This window comes from Talpa occidentalis, unplaced genomic scaffold (assembly GCF_014898055.3).
Source record: "Talpa occidentalis isolate TD23 unplaced genomic scaffold, MPIMG_talOcc4v2.1 talOcc4.15, whole genome shotgun sequence".
NCBI lineage: Eukaryota > Metazoa > Chordata > Mammalia > Eulipotyphla > Talpidae > Talpa > Talpa occidentalis.
In genome coordinates this window covers 82634482-82655595 of record NW_023601543.1, presented here as the reverse complement: position 1 = coordinate 82655595, position 21114 = coordinate 82634482, and the positions used below count along the sequence as shown (strand labels likewise).

The window sequence follows — 21114 nt, the reverse complement described above, 5'->3', positions numbered from 1 at the left end:
AAACCTTGTACTGAAATATTCAGTTGGCTGCTGAATATTACTTAGAATGTCATTTTATCCTTCGCATCAGAATGAGGAGTTATTCTGAGTCTAAAATTATTTACAATTATTGCCATCTCAGAAAGACAGCCTTAAAAGAGTGTTAAAAATGTTGACTAATGGTGGATTTTTAGCATCAATCACCTTCAGTATTTTTATGCTTGCAGTTTTAGGTGGGAAAAATTGCCAATCACACATCAGCACGTTACCAAGTCTGTATGTCTAGATGCCATCTGTCCTCTGAGCTCCAGACTACCCAAGCAAGCCAGTCACTCCATGTCTCCATTTGAGTGTCTCAAGGGCACATCAGTCACAACATTATCTTCCCCAGTCTAATCTGATCCTCTCTTAGTGTCCTCTTTCTCACTGAATGGCACTAATTTCCATCTGATAGCTCAAGATGAAAGTTAACATCAACAACTTGCAACCCATCTCTAAGACCTATTGATTGCCCCTCCATGCCCCAAGTTGACACAACACTCCCTAGTCCAAATCATTATCTTGTCTCACCTGGACCACTGAGGTCGTCTTTTAATTGGTCTTCCTGGAAACACTTTTGCCTTCCCCCAGTTAGTCATCTACATTGGAACCAAAGCGATTTATTTCAAAATGCTACTATGATTATGCCATGCAATCTCGATTAAAAGCCTGCAGTTGCTTCCCTTGGTTCTTAGAATCAAGTTCCCAGCAGTCACCATGGTTTGTGAGGCCCACTATTATCTATTAATAGTTGCTGGTCATTTCTGAAACTTTGTCTCACCTCACTTTCCCCCTTGCATTCCAGGAACTGCCTTACCATCTCTCAGTGCAGTGAATCCTCCCATTTCAGACATCTTCCAACCCTGCCTTCACCTCTTTCATGCCTTTCATTTTTCAGATCTCTAAAGAAATATAACTTCTTCATGGAAAAGTTTCTCCTATCTGCCAGATTACACCAGGACCCCCACTAATAAACTCTCAGAGCATCCTTCAGAGCCCTTATAGTTTGCAACTATGTATTCATATGATTATTTTATTAATGTTTGTCTTCATCTCAAGGTTGTCGATTCCTTGAAGGCAAGAATCTGACCTACTTTGCTCACCTTTGGATCCCCAGAACATGACATAATGCCTAGCATCTCCTCAGGCCTTTACTGGCCATTCAATCTAAAACCCACTTTTCTGCCTCTCACCTCTCTTAAGTCACTTACCTTGCTTATTTTTATTCAAAGCGCCATCATTATCACTCTGTGGGTGTCTGGTGTGTATATATACATATGCATATATGTGTGCATATGTAAAAGTTTATGTTTATATGTGAGTGTATAATTTCCTTACTTCTTACTGTTTTATCCACTAGAAAGTAAACTCCAAAAAAAGCCCTGCTGTGTCCCTACCACACACCTGGCACATAACCGACCTCAATAAATATTTGTTGAAACTATGAATACACAATTTAGTAGGTATTCAAGAAATGAATACTAGACATCCCTTCTCCAAACATCAAGAACAATCATAGAAAGAGATGGTCCACTGACATGCTTTTCTTTTGGACAAGCTGCTTTTCTGTCTGCCCCAAATGACACTTGGACAGTTTTAATTCATTTCACAATGTGTCACCATGTGTCATGTCAAGCAACAAAGAGCTATATTTGGTTTTTTTCATTTCCACTTTGTTCTGCAAAGTTCATTCAGAATCTTCATCCATAATCTTGAACAGGAGCCATTTGGGGTTGGATAGGGACAAATTCATAAAAGCCAAAGGCTTTCAGAACCTTTGTGATCAGACAAGTCAGGGAATCAGAGAGACCGGGATTTGAATCTCAGCCTCAACCTACGTTAGCAGCATCCCGTTGGGAAGCCACGTGACTTCTCTCAGCCCCAGTTGTCCCAGGAAGCATGTGATTTGCAGGGCCGCTTTAGTAGTAGGACTTACAGCAGTTTCAAGAGTGTGGTATTGTCATAATCAAGAAATAGTATCGACACCTTATTTATATCTATTCCCAAGTCCCCATGAGAGAGGAGCAAACTGAGGCTCTGAAGATTGAGGAGAATTTCTCAAAGTCATCCATCGCCCTCAAATCCAGGTGACAGAAATCATTGAGCATTAAGCATCATCTGACCATCATTTGCTCTGGACACTTTTGGTGAAAACCTACTGTATTTGAACTCATGCTGTTTTCTAAAGAGCTTAGAGACTCCATTACATCCTCCCATTGACTGAGGTGGCTACAGCCTTCAGTTCCAACTGAGCAATTTCCTATGCCAACAGAAGGGAGTGTCAATACAATCAAAGAATCTAGATAAGAGATGTGATAAGAAGAATTTTCCCCTACCCCTGTTTTTAGGAGTCCTTTATTTCCTCCTCTCTTGGGCTTAAAAGAATAACTGAAACCATGGGCTCTGCTAAAATCTTCCGTTTTGTAAGTACCATGTTCTTTACGTTAACATCATTTGCTTATAATGAACAACCCAGTACAAAGCAATTCTGGTGAGTTTTAGGTCCATTTTCATGTCTAGACAAGAGTTATTCCAAACAAAGGGATGAGTAAATTTTACAATAAGTAAAACTGATGCATAAAAATAAGTGAAACAAGATAATAAGTCACAGATGAATAGTGCCATGACAGTGCCTCACAGAGCAGACAGAATTTCAGGAAATTTTATCAAAGTGGGATACAGAAATCTCCATGTATTGAAACATTGACTGGATGATTTATTTTCTGTGGAACCTAATTAGTGAATAAAATACAGAATGAGCTAAGTGTTTACTGCTCAAAGTTAGTGAAGACGATGGGTCAGCAGCAATAATTAACTAAGTGGTTTCCTGGCTAATTAAAAGAAAGTGAAACTACATGCATAAAATTTGTTCCTTACGGAGCAGACCTGAGACTGTGCAAATGTGTTAAGCAAAGCGGTGCCTGCAGATTGTTCTGTGCTTAAGCTTTGTCTGCAACTCAAGCTCATCTCCGTTTTGCCCTCATATAGGAAACTTGCCATATTACCATAACATTTCATTCCTAACTTGCTATAAAGGCAATTAGTCATTCATTATAACATAAAAATTCAAATTAGTTGCAATTATGTTTTCTGAATCAGAACCATACCCTTTGATGTGGATAATTTAAGGTTCCATATTTAAAAAGCATTGAATGAGTCATGATGGTAAATAAGAAGACCCTTAAATGAGCATTCATATCTCCTGCATATGCAAAATTAAATGGATAATTTCTACCTATGATAGAGATTTTCAAGAATTGATTTAATTAGCTGTAACTATGCTCAGAAAGCATATATTTGAAATACTGTTGAATGAATGAGGAAGGTATTTTCAACCATAGAGAAGCCATCTTAAAATTCCCTTATGTTCCTTATTCAACAAGCACCTCCAGTTTGCATGGCAATGTACAATATAATGAGCACCTAACCTGGCATCATTCTATTCCAGCCCTGGTATTTAACTGAATGAATTAATCTCTTTAGCTGCCCATTCACAGTATGAGGAATGACTATAGAAATGAAGTCAGTCTGAAAAGAAGCATGGACATGTGCATCTAGGTTTCCTTTTGATTTATATGCTAAAAACGGGTCACTAGTTCACTGCCCTTTTTATTTCTTCAGGCGCCCAGAATTTAAAAAGAATCTTCTCTCACTCGGGCAGTGAGCTATATGTGCTTAATCATGGATTTCTAAATGTTTGTAGAGGTGACAACAGCAGTTTGCAAGATTCTGCAGATATGGAAAGGAAAAACCAGTAAATGTAGGTGGATAAGGGGGAATCTATATTGAGCAATTGCTTCCATTTGAGAAGTAATTTCATAATTATGTAGAGTAAGTTTAGCATTTGACAGCTGGATACTAGAGCTCATGTAAGTTTAGCATTAGTGTCACCGGATTTTTAAAAATACCAACTGACTCTCAGCTCTCCCCAGAGATTCTCCTGCAGGGGGTCCAGAGGGCTGGCTAGGAGGGGAGGGAGGCATACATATACTTGTCAGAGTTCCCCAGCAGCCAAGCCCAGACTCACAAGACAGGAAGTCCCTGAGACCTAGAAAGAGTAAATACATTCCCTAACATCAGCACAGCTTATTATCCCTGGTGCCAGGCCAAGAACCCAAATACCTAGTTTGCAGACTGCCCAGAACTCATAGGACAAGCAAGTCCCATCCTCCTGATGACCTGTGTGCTTCCTTTCTATGTACTGAATATTTTTTCTGATGACACTGTAATAATTAATATATCCATTTATTCCGTATTTTGAAATATACTTATTTGAAACTTTTGCATCCATAAGATATATTCAGATTTTAAGGCAAAGGAAACATATTCAATATTTGAATTTGAGTCCAATTGAAGTTTCCATTATTGAGCTCATGAGGTTTCCATGCTGAGCATGTAGCTGAGCACACGGATGCACTCGAATGTCAGGCTAGACTTCCTTTGCCAATTCCTTGTATGATAATGCCTATATGTCAGCCTCTTCCACCGGCTACTGAAAGTTCCACGTAGGTAGGGCAAGGAGCTTTGTCCTACTTCATTAACTGTCTTGGGGGAAATATAACCTTGCCAGTTACTTGGGGGATAGTAACCTTGCCAGTTACTCTCTGGCAAGATAAAGAATGCAGTGCCTCAAAAGAGTTGCAGAGTGTCATGGAACCAGCAACCTAGCTACAGAAGATGAGTCAATCAATGACCACTTAGAACTAAATTTTTATCAAGCAAATTATTTCAATCCCATCTTTCCAACCCCACCATTTTGACCCAATACACACTCAGATGCCATACATTTATCTCTACGAAGGCTATTTGCTCTTTACCCTGAGGAATAAATATAATTTTTAAGTCTTTTCTCTAATTCATGTAGAAATAATCAACACAAAATGCCACAGATGTCAGCTAAAATGACATAAGTTTAAATACAGTGGATACAGTGGAGATAAATAATTATCTAAAGAATGTATGTTAAAAACTGACACTAGAAAAATTAGCCATGGTAGAAATATTTAACACCAAACAGAATGAATATTTAATCTCTGTTATATAACTGAACTAGAGGGCTGGTGGGAAAACAGAGACACATTAAAGGAGTTAAACTTAGCTCCAACATGAACATTAAGGCCAATGTTATGGAAGGAACAGAGCTGTGGAAGGGCTACCATAACAGAAGTTCCTAGCTTGGCACCAGGTAAACAGCAGGGGTTCACCAAATGCTTATTTTGAATTAATGAATCAGTGTATGAAGAAATGGTCCTCTTCAGAGATTTAAAAAATAAAACTGGGATTTGAAGGCTTGGCTTTAAAATAATCTATTCAAAGCTATGGGTTAATAAGCCAGATTTGGGGAAAATCAGTGCTGAATAGAATGTAGGGAAAATCAGTGTTGAATAGAATGTAGGTGTTTCTGTTTGTTAATTAATTAAAGTGACCACAGAGTCATTATTCTTACCCCTAATTTGGCAGTCTGAAAAGTTAATGAAGTATATCTGTTCCATGAATAATTGAGTTGAACTCGAAAGAGAACTCGCCATTCCAGAAGTGTCCCCACTACTAGTTAACTGTGACTTATCCTTCTACTTCTGAAGAATCTGAAGCAACTTCCATCCGATTTGACTGACAACTAATCTATGCTTCTTCTGCCTCTATTCTCACAGGAAGAAGATGTTACTCGTGAAAGTCGTTTTAATTTCAGTGGCTATGGGATGGGTCACTGCCTCCAAGTGAAAGATGGAACAGCTGTCAAGGCCGCACCTGCCAACCCACCCCCACAACCCCCCAAAGATGCAGATGCCATCAAGAAGAAGTTTGTGGACCGGGCAAAAAGGATTGACACGCTATCTCGGGCTGCCTTCCCGTTGGCCTTCCTCATTTTCAACATCTTTTACTGGATCACGTACAAGATCATTCGGCATGAAGATGTCCACAAGAAATAGATGTGCCCTTCAGACCCTGGGACCTCCTGGCCTAAGTGTTGTGCTTGTAAATACACGTCAAATTGTCTTTATGTCACTTTGACAGAGGAGAAGATTGGGGGTGGGGGGAGGGAGAACCATGGGGAGGGTTTCCTGGCACCTACATGAATAAAGATAAGTTATCCGTGCAACAGAGGAAAATGCTTGCACAAAATTAAGGCATTGCAGAGTCGAGTGAGAGTAATTCCCTTCTTAGTCTCCAGCATTCTCTCGGACGTGCATCAATTAGACATGATATGCGAGTTCTCGAGGGCTATTTGTCTTTTGGTTTAGTTTTGACTAATTCTGGTACTGAAAAGTTAGACACACACACATGCATACACACACACACGGAAAATGCTTACCATCTGACGACAGTGACTAGCCTAGAGTCGAGGACCAAACTTTTCCAGGAAAATGCTGCCTCGTTTTTAAAACAAGCCTCTGAGCTATGTTCTTTACAATGTCTGTAATTAGTGTTTCACCCAAGAAATCCTTTTGTGGGTCGTAAATTATTTCTACTTATCGAGAAAACCACCACCACAACACACACACACCAACCACAAAGAACAAATTTCTACTTACTGTCCGTGTAGGTGTGCATTTTAATATAATTTTCTTTCCTAGAAGTAATTTTGGGGTTCAAACTGTGTGTTGTGTAATTGATTTGATAGTATACTCTCTCAAAAATAAATGCCCATTTTATTTTAGATTCAAGTTAGCACACTATATTTTTTCGCTTTGGCTATATTTACATGCAACTTTAAATGCTCAAGTGTAACTCAGCCATTGCAACCTCTTAGCCACAGTATTTAATGGAGATGGTGTGTCTTGAATGGTGTAGCTCATACTAGCTTGAACTTTCCATTTCTGCTCTCATTGTTGGTGTAACTACTAGTCCTAATGTCAACTGACCCATGATTTCTACTGTCAATCCAAGTGAACATTGTTTTAAATATCCTTAAATAACTTAAATAAATTTAAATTGTACTGTGATTTTCATAACCCGTTGCCTTTTTGGTACCAGAGCTACGTGGTTTGAATCCTGGCTACATGTTTTAAGTAAGAAAAAAAAAAAAAAAAAACCAACGTATTTTTGCTTACTCAGATAAAAGACAACTGTAAAAATATAATGAAAAAATTAAATTTTACATGTGCTGTAAAGGGGTTATTTAAACAAAGTATTTGTTCAATTTCAATAAAGCTAAGTGTGCCACAGAACATCTCTAAGAGTCTTTCCTTTTTTTCTCTGCAGTGTAAATAGATGACAATGGTCACTTGGAATTTTGTTCTGGTCTTCCTCATATACATGAAACACTTACATTGCTATCACATCATTGTTATAACAGTAGCTCACTGCATCTGCATGAAGAAAGAAGAAATATGTTGTTCTCATTGTAGAAATGGGATAAATGGAGACATGAAAGCTTAATAGTCATTATTAGCAGAATCTGACACTGGATACTTCATACGAGAAAGGAAGTCTTCCAAGAGCACTGAAGAATCAACATGTCCAAGATAAGAGAAATTTCAAAGACCAACCTATGTATATAACCATCCCGATTTTGACAGAGTTCCAAGATTAAAAAAAAAAAATTCTATGAACCCTAGTGCGAACCTCATCTCAACCCTTGCAGACCTTTAACTAAAGATAACCATCATAACATTTCATGAAGATGTGCTTCATAAATTAATGTTCACAACCTTTTAAACCTATTCATGTATTGAATCATTTCCACATAGACTAATATCACAGAATGGTGCCCCAAACTAGATGACTGGATCAAGAAGATGTAGCACATATACACAATGGAATATTATTCAGCAATCCAAAAAGATAAACTCATGCCATTCGCAGCAACATGGATGGGACTAGAAGGAATTATGCTCAGTGAAATAAGCCAGAAGGAAAAAGAAAAATATCGGATGGTTTCACTTATAGCAAGAATATAGCGGAACCCAATAAGACATCACTGTAAAAAAATAATAACAGTACAAAACACAACAAAGCAAAAACAGACAATTATAAATCAGAGCCATCCTGCAGGGGAGGAGGAGGGAGAGGAATCAGAGGGAGGAGCACAGGGGACTGAGGTGATGGTGCACGGGTGCCTTGGGGAAGGAAACTCTATAGGGACTACACCTGAGGGGGTGGGGGGAAGCAAATACTGTTTAAAAATGAACAATGATGTAAAAAATAAAAAGAAATTCATATAAAAAAAGAAAAAAAGGAGTAGGAACAGGAAAAAAAAAAAAACAAAATAAAGGACTGCTCCGCAGAATAAAGCCTGAAGAGAGATTCATTTCTCCTGAAATTAAAAAAAAATATATATCACAGAATGGCTAACAGTGAATTTTGGAGACAGAAAGACAAGCTGGGCCACCGAGCACCAGAGTGATCTTAGGTTAAGTTATCTGACTTTCATGAGCAGTCCCTGCCCCATGGAGTTTTAACAGGATGAACAGAGATAAAACACAATGCAGGTCATTAGCTTGGTGTCTGACACATAGAATATTCTCAATAACTAGATACTGTGAATACTACTGGTTATCTACAGAGCAAGAAGCCTCACCATGTCTTGACGCAATAAATACCACCTCTTATATGCATCATTTCTGTCTTATGGCTCTTTCCTTCTCAAACAAATAAGCACCATCCTTGATTGATCCCCATTCTCTTCCTCCCACCGAAAAAACAGTGAAGTTGAGGCTGCAATGTCTCAGGAATGGGCCTGACTCCACACACTCTGAGGCTGCATGTGGCAGGTTAGGAAGGCACTAAGCAGGGGATCCTGAGCTAAATGATCGTGTCTAAGCAATGTATGTGCCATGTAATTTTCTAGGGGGTGTGGTTCCCACATTAGAAAATTTTATAGATTCAATTCTAAACCTAGTTGTCAGCCACTTAAGTACTCCAAGATATCCTGGAATGCAAGACAGATTCTAAACTTCTCTCTAATTCTAGTCCACATTTAGTAAAAGAACTCTTTATGCATTGATTTGGGCTATATAAGTGAGATAAAAATCTCGGAAAAGATTTTGAGAGCCACATACTCTGGTGAAATAAGAAAATTCCCTAATAAAGTTATTGGAGATTTTATTAAGGATTTTTTTTCTTTCACAATAGCACTTTAAGGAAAACGGTGTAAGAGTAAAATCACACCTTTGAGAAAGAGAACTTACTATCTGTTTTCATTAGATTGGAAACTTCGGAAAGAAAGTGGTTTCACGGTTTCTCCGATGAATATTACCAACTCAAGGAAAAGTTGGAGGATACACGGTGCTGTTTGACAAAGTGGTCTAAGTATTTCCCATTTGAGCCATGACATGGCATAACCAACTCCTACCACCATCGTACAGACAATGGATTACTGGGGAATTTTAACTATTTTTCAATTCCCACAACTTGGTTTTAAGAACACATCGAAATGACTTAAGACTTTCTGTGGCAACCTTAAACACTTTAGCCCAAAACACATACCACAAAGCAGGCTGGCCACAGATTCTTTTGGTTCTTGTTATTGAGCCCACCCACTCCTTGTTTGCCAACTGCCCTATCAACGTGTTTTGATGTTTACAGCAGCAGTCAATTAAAAAAACCCTCCAAGGTGTCCAGACCAGAGTCAGTATTCAACATCTGACCACAGATCAACAGAAGCTTCAGGAGTCAAACACAATGTTCCAAATCACCAACCATATCACAGGCTGAGCATCCAGCACAGCTGGTTTCCTAACTCCTCAGAGTACATCCTTTTATTACAGCCGCCCCATCTAGGAAAACAAAGCCTGGAAAGTAAAAATTCACAATACCACTGATGCACCCATGTGGACCACAAAATTAATTGAGAAAGGGATACAATAAATTATTTCTGTGGAAATGCCTAAGAGAAATAGTTCGAATGATGCAGACAACAATAAGAGCATCTTCAGAGTCGATATCTTGTGCGGCTGAATGGCCAAAAAGATAGGAGGGCTGAAGTCAAAGACCAATGGAATTCAATTTATAAGGTGTTTATTTCCATTTATGAAGAAGGGAAAATAACCTTCATGTTGTTACACATGCCTCCCACATAAGAAAAGATGTGATAGTCCTACTCTGGTACAAATGCATTTTTAAAGTAACAATAGCTTCCCCTAAGCTGACGGCAGCGTGTCCTCAATGTTTTTAGACCACAAGCCAGCATTTAGGATTATATTATCAGATTGGCATAAGTAATTCATAAATAGGTGAATGTGCCTTCAAAAAAGAGAGCAAACCTCTAGGGTGCTTTGTGAATTATGCACCAACCTGGCCTTCTGGTGTGGCCTAAGACTGATGATGGAATGGGCCTTGTGCAGACTGAAGCCCCATCAGAAGCTCCAGGTGCACAAAAATAATAGAACCAAAGGCTAGGAGACCTTCATGTGCAAGGATGAGGACTAACCAAGACTTCATCAAGGTCAAAGGGTAATCATTTAGAAGTTACCCTTGCTTCCTGAGGAGAAAGATTTAGATGTGAGGTTGTGAGGAAGGGAGAAGAGATCAAAGGCAGACAGTAGCCAGAAGGTTCCTTTTAAGGCATAAATCAGATCATGTCACTGCTTTAAATCTCAAACAGCTTCCCATCTTACTCAAAGAATAAACCAGAGCCCTCACTGTGACCACATGATCTAACCTCCATCCCCCTCTACCACCCTCACCTATTCCCTCTCCCTCCAGGCATCATGGCCGGTGCTTAAACATGCCAACCACTCTACCTTAGGGCCTTTGCACCTGCTGTTTTCTCTGGCTGGCATCCTCTTTCCCTAGACTGGAGTTGTCAAACTTTTTGGGGGCAGATAATAAACAAGGTATCACCTCAATCCTGTGAGGATGGCCTGTACTGAGAAGACCAGAAACAAGTGTTGGCAAGGAATCCTCATACACTGCTGGTAGGAACGGCAGGAATGTAGTGGCGCAGCCTCTATGGAAAACAGTATGGGCTGTTTTCCCTCAATTAAAAATTAAATGGTAGAGATACCTTGTGGCCCAGCAATTCCACTCCTAGGTATATATCCGAAGAATATAAAAACATCAATTTGAGAAAATATATGAACTTTCATGTTCCTTGCAGCACTATTTACAATTGCCAAGCCATAGAGACAACATAGTTGTGCAAGAAGGTGTGTGGTATATTTACACTCAGCTGTTTAAAAAAAAAAAAGATGAGGGCCTCCCCGGTGGCGCAGCAGTTGAGCGCTGGGTTGCAAAGCTGCCCACAGCCTCAGCAGTGCCGGTTCGATCCCCGGCCACCAGGTGAGGGTCCCACATGGTGCGCAGACCTCTACTGCTGCCCGCTGTTCCCCTCAGCAGTGTATTTCATCACTTGGCCTGTTCAGCTCTCCGCTCTGGCTCTGGTGAATTCTCTCACCCTCCCGCGCTTCTGACTATACCCAGTGCTTGTATAAATAAAATAAATCTTTTAAAAAATAGTAAAAATAGGGCCTCCCCGGTGGCGCAGCGGTTGAGCGCTGGGTTGCGAAGCTGCCCGCGGCCTCTGCGGCGCCGGTTCGATCCCCGGCTGCTCCCCGGCCACCAGAGGAGGGTCCCACATGGCGTGCAGACCTCTCCTGCCGCCCGCTGCTCCCCTCAGCAGTGTATTTCGGTCCTTCTGCCTGCTCTGCTCCCCGCTCTGGCTCTGGTGAATTCTCTCACCCTCCCGCGCTTCTGACTGTACCCAGTGCATGTATAAACAAAAACAAACAAAAAAAAAAAAAACAAAACCAGCAAACAAATAAATAAAAGCATGCCTCTATAAAAAAAAAAAATAGTAAAAATAAAAAGATGAAATCTTGCCATTTGCAACAACATGAGTTGAACTGGAGGGAATGATACTAAGTAAGATAAGTCAGATAGAATGCCAGATGATTTTGCTCATGTGTGGAACATAGAAAAACAAAGGAAAGGAAGACACAGAACCAAATCAAAATGACCCTGACTGCAGAACTGAGGATAACAGAGGGGGGAGCAGAGGAGATGCAAAGGGTGGAGGGGGTCCAACAGACTATGGTGGAAGATGACTGGGTTTGCTGGGTGGGCACGGTTTGGCAACATGCATTTGAACAGGTGTGAAATTATGCTCCTAAAGCATATATTACCGCAATGAGAAAAATTAGTCCACTCTTGTCAAGTGCTTAGAACAATTACTAGCCCATAACAAATGTTCTACAAATATTATTCACATTATTTTAGACAACACACACACTGTTTGTGAAATAAAATAACAAAAGCAAGAACTGTCAGAGAACACAGAAAATAGCTTACATTCAAGCTAAATATTTTCACATCAGCCCTTCCTCTGTGCATAGTCCTTTTAGAGCATCAATGAACACGCAATTTAAGAGAGAAGGGCTATAGGAGCAAAAGAGGTGAAAAAGATAAAGCTCGCCTTTCCTTCTCCCTCGGGGGAAAACATTTTTAAAAAGCCATGGAAAAGCAGTATTATTTCTAAGAGCCATGCTAGGAAAATGGAATTGCTTTTCTGAAAGTAGAAGATTAATACCTGGAGGGTCTAAAATGTAATTATGGTATTGATCTCAGGAAAGCCGTGGGTGGATCTGATTCATTCTTTCTTTTTTGCTCGTCACTATCACTAAAATGGGCTCACATGTAAGGGTCCACAGACCACAAAAATCTGAATATTGGACATCAAGACAGGCCAAAAGGTCCTGCCAGTGGGTCCTGGGATACAGCTCCAACATTCAGTTCGTGCTACGCTTGGTGGCAAATCAACTCGAAGATCCATGTCCTCGGTCCAGCCTGTGAGCTGACTTCCCAGTGAGAGGAACACAAACCTCAGGATTAAAAATGCCTCCAGGCTGATTTTCCATCTTCCTCTCTAGCCCCACTGGCAGATGAGTGTGTTTCCTTTCCAGCTGTACCTCTTCTGCTTCTTTCCCAAACGGCTCTGAATCCTCAACAGCAGCCACTGTGCCCGCTAGGTTGGAAAAACACAACATTTGCTTGACTTCAGTTTTAAAACTGAATCTACTATTTCAGGGTGGATTTTTTCTATACAAATGACACTGCCGTTTCACCTGAACAGGGTGTGTTAGTAGACACCATAGAGGTTTATTTTTTTATTTTATTATTAAGATATTTCAAGGAACTCTCACCCTGTGTCCCAAGGGGCTGCCCCAGGGCACGTTCCCACCGACTGTGGACGAGGGTTCTTTCTCTGCATCCTCTCCAACATTCAGTGTTTCTGGTCTTCTCGATGTGGACCATTCTCACAGGTGTGAGGTAGTAACTTGTGGTTTTGATTGCACTTCCCTAATAAGAAGTGATGATGGGGATTTTCTCATATGCCTGTTGACCATCTGTATGTCTTTTTTTGGAGAAGTCTGTTCAGATCTTCTGCCCACTTTTTGATAGGGTTATGTGGGTGTGTGTTGGGGGGGGTGGTTGTTACAACTCGCTATTTTGCTGGTTGTCTCCCAACATAATTACAACCTAAGACTGATGACTAGAAATGGTGGATTTTTAAGTTGTCTTAGAAACTCATTATGAACAAATTAGAGGTACTTCAGTTTGGTTGTGGTAGGGGGCAAGTGGCAAATGTAGGTGAGAGCTTTGAGATCTTTTGGGGATCTCTGATTCTGTGGTTCTATTTTACTAAACCATTCAGCACAAACTCAGCTTTCCTAACTCCTTTATACTGAGACTATGCCAGCTGCAGATAGTTCAAAACTGCTGGATCTTATTCTGGAATGGGAATGAGAAATGAAACAGGGGAGAAAAGTAGGGATGGAAATATAAAGTCATATTGGTTAAGAATCTTGGGATTTCGGGCCTGCCCCTTGGTGCAGGTGGTTGAGTGCAGCACTGTGAAGCTGTCTTCAGTTTCTGCAGTGCATGTTCAATCCCAGCTGGCCAGGGAGCTACCCACATGGTGAAGCAGACCTCTCCTGTCTCAACCGCTGCTCCCCTCAGCAGTGTACTTCGTCAGTCTGCCTGTTCTGTTCCCAACTCTGTCTCTGGTGAATCTTCTCACCCTCCTGTGCATCTGGCCTGTACCCCGGTTCTTGTATGCATGAATGGGTGAATCCTTAAAAAAAAAAAAAAATCTTGGGATTTCTCTCATAAATAACAGTATACCATTAGAGGGTTTTAAGCAGGGGACAGACAAAATCAATTTGCATTTCAGAATATAATTCTGACTATAGAATACAGAAGAAATTTGAGGAAAATGAAAGAGGGGTGATCTCTAGAGTTTTGAAATTAAATACTTCAGGTGAAACTTGACAAGATCCATCTACTGCTGAACATAATTTGAGCAAAGGAGAAATTCTGGTCTGGACAAAGGAAAAAAATGGACCCTATAAACACAGGTAAAAATTATTATCAGTTAAAATTCATCAAAATTCACCATGTTATCAGCCAAAATCTCAGCAACATTATACTTTTGGTTACAATCAAGAGTTTAGCAGAGAACTTCCCTGATAAGTGATGATTAACTTTTTTTTTTTCACGTGCTGTTGGCCATCTGTATATCTTCTTTGAAGACGTGCTTATTTAGACCATTGTTTAACTGAGTTAATTTGTTTTATTTTTGCTGTGTTCTTTGTAGATCTTGGATATCAGCCCCTCTTAGGTTATATGGCTTTCTTGAATGCAGTAATTTAAAGCCTGCTTGCTCTTAGATGTAAATCACATTTTTTGATATCAGAAATATTTACAATAAAATTGACCCAGGCATACTACACAGAATATGGCCTTGGTTAATGTTTTCTCAGGAAAATGTCTCTTGGTTTTTCATATACAAACTTTACTTCAGTACTTTGCCAGGGAATAAAGGTTGTATTAAAAATTACCTTTATGTCTTATTTAAAAAATCAATATAATCTTTTTTTTTAACAAAAGAGCATGCAGGAAAACATATCAAGTTTCATTCCAAATACAATTGACATTTAGAATAAATCCAGTTCAGATGCAGCAGAGACATACATAGATATTTTGAGTACTCCAGAGTGTCAACAAATGGATTTGTGGTTAGGATGTTGCTGGCACTAAGAAAAACATCCCAGTAGATAAAGCAACTGCTTGCTAATAACCATATTATTTGATGCCAAGAAAGGGATATTTTAAGCCTTTTGCCTCATGATAAGATAATTTGTTCTTTACATATGGGCATTTTAATGTTTTAGATGGTTGGGAGTTTGAGGATGATTTGTAATGCACAGTAATTTTTTCCCATTTAAAATAATTGGATGAGTAGATTAAGAGGATATGGATACACAATAGAATGCTACTCAGCTATTGAAAAAGATGAACTCTTACTATTTATGACAACATGTATGGAGCTAGAGGGGATAATACTAAGCAAAATAAGTCAGAGGAGAAAGACAAATACGGATGGTTTTGTTCATATGTGGAATACAGACACAAAAACAAAGAATGAGACAAACCCAAACCAAAAACAAACCCTAGAAATCTGACTGTAAAACAGAGGCTACTGTTATGGAGGCGGGGATGGAGAACAAAGGCAAGAGGGGGCCCAAAAGATGACGGTGGAGGACCATGTACAGGCGGCCGGCGGTGGGTGTGGTCTGTGTATGTGGTAACATACATCTTAAGAGCTGTGCTCCTGTATGTTTGAATCATGCACACTGTTATAAACCATTGTTACCCTAAAAAAAATTATTTTAAAAAAGTAATTGGTAAAGGGCTTCTTTAACATTTTTGCACAGAGCATCTGATTTCATCACCCGAAAGTCAACTTTAAGCATAAAAAAATGAGGTCTGATTTACTGGCTTCCCCTAAGAAACAGAAATGGGCAAAAGTAATAGGATGTCGCGTCTGAGGTCGGTGACAAAGGACTCTGACTTCTGTCTTGCATCTATCTCTCTGGCTCTTATTGCTTACTTGTTCTGAGAAAGCAAGCCACCAAGTTTTGAACTGTCCTATGGAGACCTATCTGACAAAGAACTGAGTGGGTCCTTGGACCGACACCCAGCAAGTAAGTGAAGTCCCCAGATCTATGAGGAACTAAAATCTTCCAATAACCATATAAATGAATTTGGAAGCAAATCCTCCACCAGTTGAACCCTGAGTTGACTGCCATCCTGGCCAACACTTTGATTTCAGCCTTGTGAGCCAGAGAGGCCAGTTATGCAACACACAGACTGCTGACCATAGAAAGTACAATAAGGAATGTCTGTTGTATGAAGCCACTAAGTTCTTAGGCAATCTGATGTACAGCAAGAGATCATATACTCGCAAAGGTATGCTGGTGAAGGAACAAAAGAATGGCTTAACTATCCACCTAATTGCTCACCTGACTTGGATCCTTAGGTACTTACAACTAGGAAATGGACAAAGACTTTCTGAAAATGCTCTGGTATGTATGGAAAATCAAATAGGGCATGTGCCAACTGGACCCCACCAGTTTAAGTCAAGCCTAAATTTAGAGAATCATTGCCTAGAACAGGATCTTGAGGTCATTAGCCAAATGCTCTCACTTTATAGAAATGATTGAAATGGAGGCTCAGAAGAACGAAGTGACTCCCAGGACCACAGGGTCCAAAAAGTATCATCTAAGAACCCAGGGCCTGATTCCCACTCAGGCTCATCCATGGAATCCCTTGGCAGTGTTAAGAGGACAGGAATATCAAAAGGACTGGAAGAACCTTGAATGCAGAAAGTAAGGCTCAAGCAGGCCTAGGGAGAGGAGGCAGGTCCAGGGGAGACATCCCCAGGGAGGGAGCTACCTGGCAGAACAGCACCTTGTGAGGGGTGCTGAGAATCACAGTCTCTGAGGTTTGCTCAATCATCTTGAAGCTCACATGAAAGGTGAGGAGAAGGAAATGATTCCAACAAGGAGGAGAGGTCAGCAGAGAATGGAGGGCGAGTCTTGGCAGACAGACAAACAAGTTGTATAAGACTTCTTGGCAGACAGCCAGAGTGAATCCAGAAACAAGAAAAATGGGTGGGGAGGTAGACGTGGCGGGCACTGGAATTTGATAAACTTGCTAGTCTCGTACCCTGGAGGTGGGGGGGAAGAGAAAGGGCTTGCCCCAGTAGAGAAAGGGCTTGGCTCTTTCTTGGAATGTGGCAAACTCCTCACCTGCATCTTGGGGCGTGTGTGTCATGCACTGAATGGCCACATAGCTGTCAGGCATGGGTGTGTGGTGTTCAGTCAACACAGCCCTGGACAGACTAATAAAGCTTTGAGAACTTACATGCAAAATTAGCCCATATCTAGAGAAAGTATTGCTTTCTTTAAATTATTGGTTCTTCATTATGAACCAGAGACACTTTTTGTGGGGTGGGGGGAGGGAGGGGAGGGATTGGGGTCAGAATGGAGGGGTTGAAATTGTATGGGGAATATAAAAATAAAATTTATTATTAAAAAAATAAATAAATAAATAAATTATTGGTTCTTCAGACCAGGACTGAAGAACGCAAAATGTGAACAGCCTATCATACGTGGTTTGGTAGATTCTGGGATAATTCCCTGACTTCTGACCCAGACACTGGGGCGCCAGAGAGGAGACAAAAGGACAGTGGGCTGGAGTCACAAGTCTGGTTCTAGTCCAGCGTGACTGAACCTCTGTGCACTTCATTTTCTTCAGCTGCCCAAGGGAGGTAATCAAAGCGACCCGTTCTGTGTCACAAAGCTTTTGTGAAGGCTGAAGTCTGAAACGCATAAAAGAGCTGTACAAATGTCTGGCTATATATAAAAAAGTTCCACTAAATTTTCCATTGTGGCCATGAAAAGGACTTTTTTCACTCTGTAATGGCTTCCTTCGCAAAGAACAAAGAGGTTCAAAGGCTAAATTACATAAAATTACATCACATTGTTACAGCACATGCAATAAATAAGAGCGCCGAAGATGATTCACAAAAATAATTGGATCAAGGCACTGCAACCTGAAGCACTTAATTCCCATGACACCAGCCTGCCAGGAGAGACAGGGAAGGAAGCCGTCACGTTTTCTGCCGTGGACGAAGTGCCAGACTCCAAATGGTGAAAGCAGGAGGAAATGGTGGGATGAGCTGGATTAGTGAAGGTAACACCACCTGCTGTAGCAGGCAAGTCCCCAAGTCTCAGAGGTGTAATAAATAGAAGTTTATCACTCAGCCACACAAACAACAAGTGGGCATTTCTGACCAGTGGGGTAGCTCTCCTCTCTTCCAAGTAGTGATCTGAGACCTGGGCTGCCTCAATGGTTTCACCATGACCATGAGCTCAAAGGGCCAGGCTGAATCCCCTGTATGTGGTGTGCAGAGAAAAACAAGCAGAAGAAACACCTGCTTTCAACTACTTACACATGGAGATGACATCACTATCACTCACATTCCTGGGGTGAGAACCTGTCCCATGGTCCCACAGGATTCAAGAGGGAGAGGAAATGTAGTTCCTGATTTGCCAGCAACAACTCAACACTATGAAAGGAGAACCCAAATCTTAGGGAACAGGTGCCATCTCTGCCTCACCTGAGAAGAGAGAGCTCTACACTGTGCATCTTTTCCTGTCTCTAGTATTTCCAGTAGACACATACATCAAGGCTTTTTATAGCTAGAAATGTCACCAATAAAGCAGCCAGCATTGCTTGCAAATGCTTTGTCATCCTTCCTAAAATCATACGAAAAGTCTAGCATCTTGCACAATTTACTTAACCCTTCTAAACCTCAATGCCTTCATTAGCAACGTAAGCTCAATAAGAAGATCTACACGGGATTTTGTGGATACTCACTGAGAAGGCCTGAAAAGCACTTGGCCCATAAAAGGCATTCTCAAAATAGTGTCCTCGCAGTGTTTACTCAAGTTGAACACACACATCCCCCAAAGCCCAGCAGTTCCACGTCCAGCTATACACTTAACAGACACATATTTACTGGAAGCCAAGCACTAGTCTGTTCAGTCTGTTCATAAAAGCTAAAAAGAAAAAGCACACACATGCCCACTTAGAACAGAATGGAGAAATAGACTGTGGTTTCTCTCACATGCAATATTCCACTGCAATGAAAATGAACGAACTATGGCTACGTGCCCAGCTGGGATGAATCGCACACATACCGAGTGAAATATACATGAGTTTACCTACTGTGCAAGTCCATTGATCTAAGTTCCAGACAAAATTAATCTATGCAGTTAGAAGTCAGAGTGATGGGCACCCTTGGAAGGAGAACTTGGTTGGCAACAGACATGAGAACAGCTGGTGGGATGCAGGTAATTCTCTTTTGGAACGGGGGGGGGGGGTGCTTGGTTACAGAGTGCACGCAGTTTGTGAAAACTCATTAAGCAGGACATTTAGAGCAATACAAATTTTTAAAAGTCACATCGTTCCCTTGAGAGATTCCCAAAGTGCGTAAATATTGCTCATAGTGCCACCAGCCTTTGGAAGGGGGGAAGGGAAAAAGGAGAAGGGGAGATGCAGCAAAGTGAGCCATAAAGAGTGAGGATGGTGAGCGTGCAGAATAAGGCTGCAGGCTACCAGGAGGCAGAGACAACTACCACTCCTGGCAATCATGACATTTTCTGCAATATGCCCCAAATCCCTGACAATAACAAAAGGGTCCAGGACACTTTTTCACAGTGACATTGGCATTCTTATTTGGGCTAAGTTTTAGTGCTGCTAAAAATACAAGTCTTCCCTATGGGCAATCCACTCCATGTCTTTCAGATTAGAATGTGTCTTTCCATTCCATATGCCTCCCTGTCATTTCTGTCATTGTGATTCTTCTTTCCTGTTATTTAGGGAGCTAGGATTGTATGTATGTGTGTGCATGGGGTGGTGGGAGAAGGGTGCTGTTCCTTACCAATTCCATTGCAACCTATGTTGCCTAGCCTGGTCACCGATAAAGGCTTCTGAAATCATGCTCATACACAGATCATTCTCTGCCAGTGTCACCCCCAGATAGCCTCGTTTCTACAGGAGCAATCACTTAATTGAGACTATACTAACTGTGTGTGTACATATTGACTGAGGCACCCAGCTATGACCATAAATCTGTCATGTATAGTTGTCACATAATAATAAAGGGTTACTAAGGTTACAACATTAGACATCACTGATTAGCAGGTTTGTTTTTTTTTTCTGATAATAATTTTTTTTAACTTAAATGTAGGTCTTCTTGTAATAGAACGCTCTTTAAGTTAGGTGTCATCACCGAGCTTTGCTATATAGTAAACCACCCCCAAATTTAGTAGCTTAAAACAGAAATTTGTTACAACAAGAAAGGATCATTCTCACAATTCTGTGGGGTCAGCTAAACCAGGGTTATTCTGGTTTAGGCCACCATGGGGGGGCTGCATAGTCTCAGATGACCTCATTGTCTTGTAGGCAGTTGGCTACTATCAGCTCAGGTGACAAAGAGCACTTAGCCATGCCTCTCTCCCAGTTTGGCCAACTGACCAGGTTCATTAAAGCGGTGGTCACAGTTCTGAAGTCCCACACGAGAGCCAGCCACAAGGCACAAACACTGTCCAGACCTTTATATTTGTTAATGTCCCATTGGCCACAGGAAGTCACCAGGCCAGCCCTGCAGCAATCCCTTATTTAAAGCTATAAAGTGACAGTAATCAAAACAGTAAAGTAATAGCATAAAAACACAGACTAGAGAGCCGAGAAATAAATTCATGCACGTATAGTCAGTTAATTTACCACAAAGGACCCAAGAATAAACAATGAGAAAAAAACAATCTTTTCAGAAAATGGTGTTGGGAAAACTGGACAGGCAAATGCAAAAAAAAAAAAAAAAGAAAGAAAGAAAGAAAAGAAACTGAACCACTAACTTATGAAATACACAAAAAAAAATAAATCAAAAATGGATTAAAGACTGATAGGTCTTGGCAATGATATTTTTTAATCTGACACCAAAAGCAAAAGCAATAAAAACAAAAGTAAGCAGGACTACATCAAACTTAAAATCTCCTGCGCAGCACAAGAAATGAACAGCGAAGTAAAATAGCAACCTAGCAACTGGGAGCAAATATTTGCAAAGCATGTATCTGATACATAAAGAATTCACAAAACTAAATAACAAAAAAATTCAATCAAAAATGGGCAGAGAGGACTGGATTAAAAAAAAAACATGCCATATATACTCAGTGGAGTACTACTCAGCTATTAAAAAAGATGATATTCTGCCTTGTGGGACAAAATGGATGGACGTTAAGGTAA

The 21114-nt window shown here is 40.6% G+C and overlaps 2 protein-coding genes across 4 annotated transcripts in view; one reads left to right on the top strand and one right to left on the bottom strand.

Moving 5' to 3' along the window:
- GLRA2 (glycine receptor alpha 2) overlaps positions 1–6058 on the top strand; it is a 145048-nt gene extending 138990 nt beyond the window's left edge. Inside the window, exon 9 of one of the 3 annotated variants that reach the window (XM_037513128.1) lies at positions 5670–6058. In XM_037513128.1, coding sequence (XP_037369025.1) covers positions 5670–5948 — 279 coding nt within the window. In that variant the 3' untranslated portion in view covers positions 5949–6058. The remainder of the gene's footprint in view (positions 1–5669) is intronic. The other 2 variants (XM_037513131.1, XM_037513129.1) reach the window with 2 other exon arrangements.
- Positions 1–21114, bottom strand: part of FANCB (FA complementation group B) — a 110195-nt gene that overhangs the window by 7757 nt on the left and 81324 nt on the right. The gene's annotated exons all lie outside the window — the stretch shown is intronic.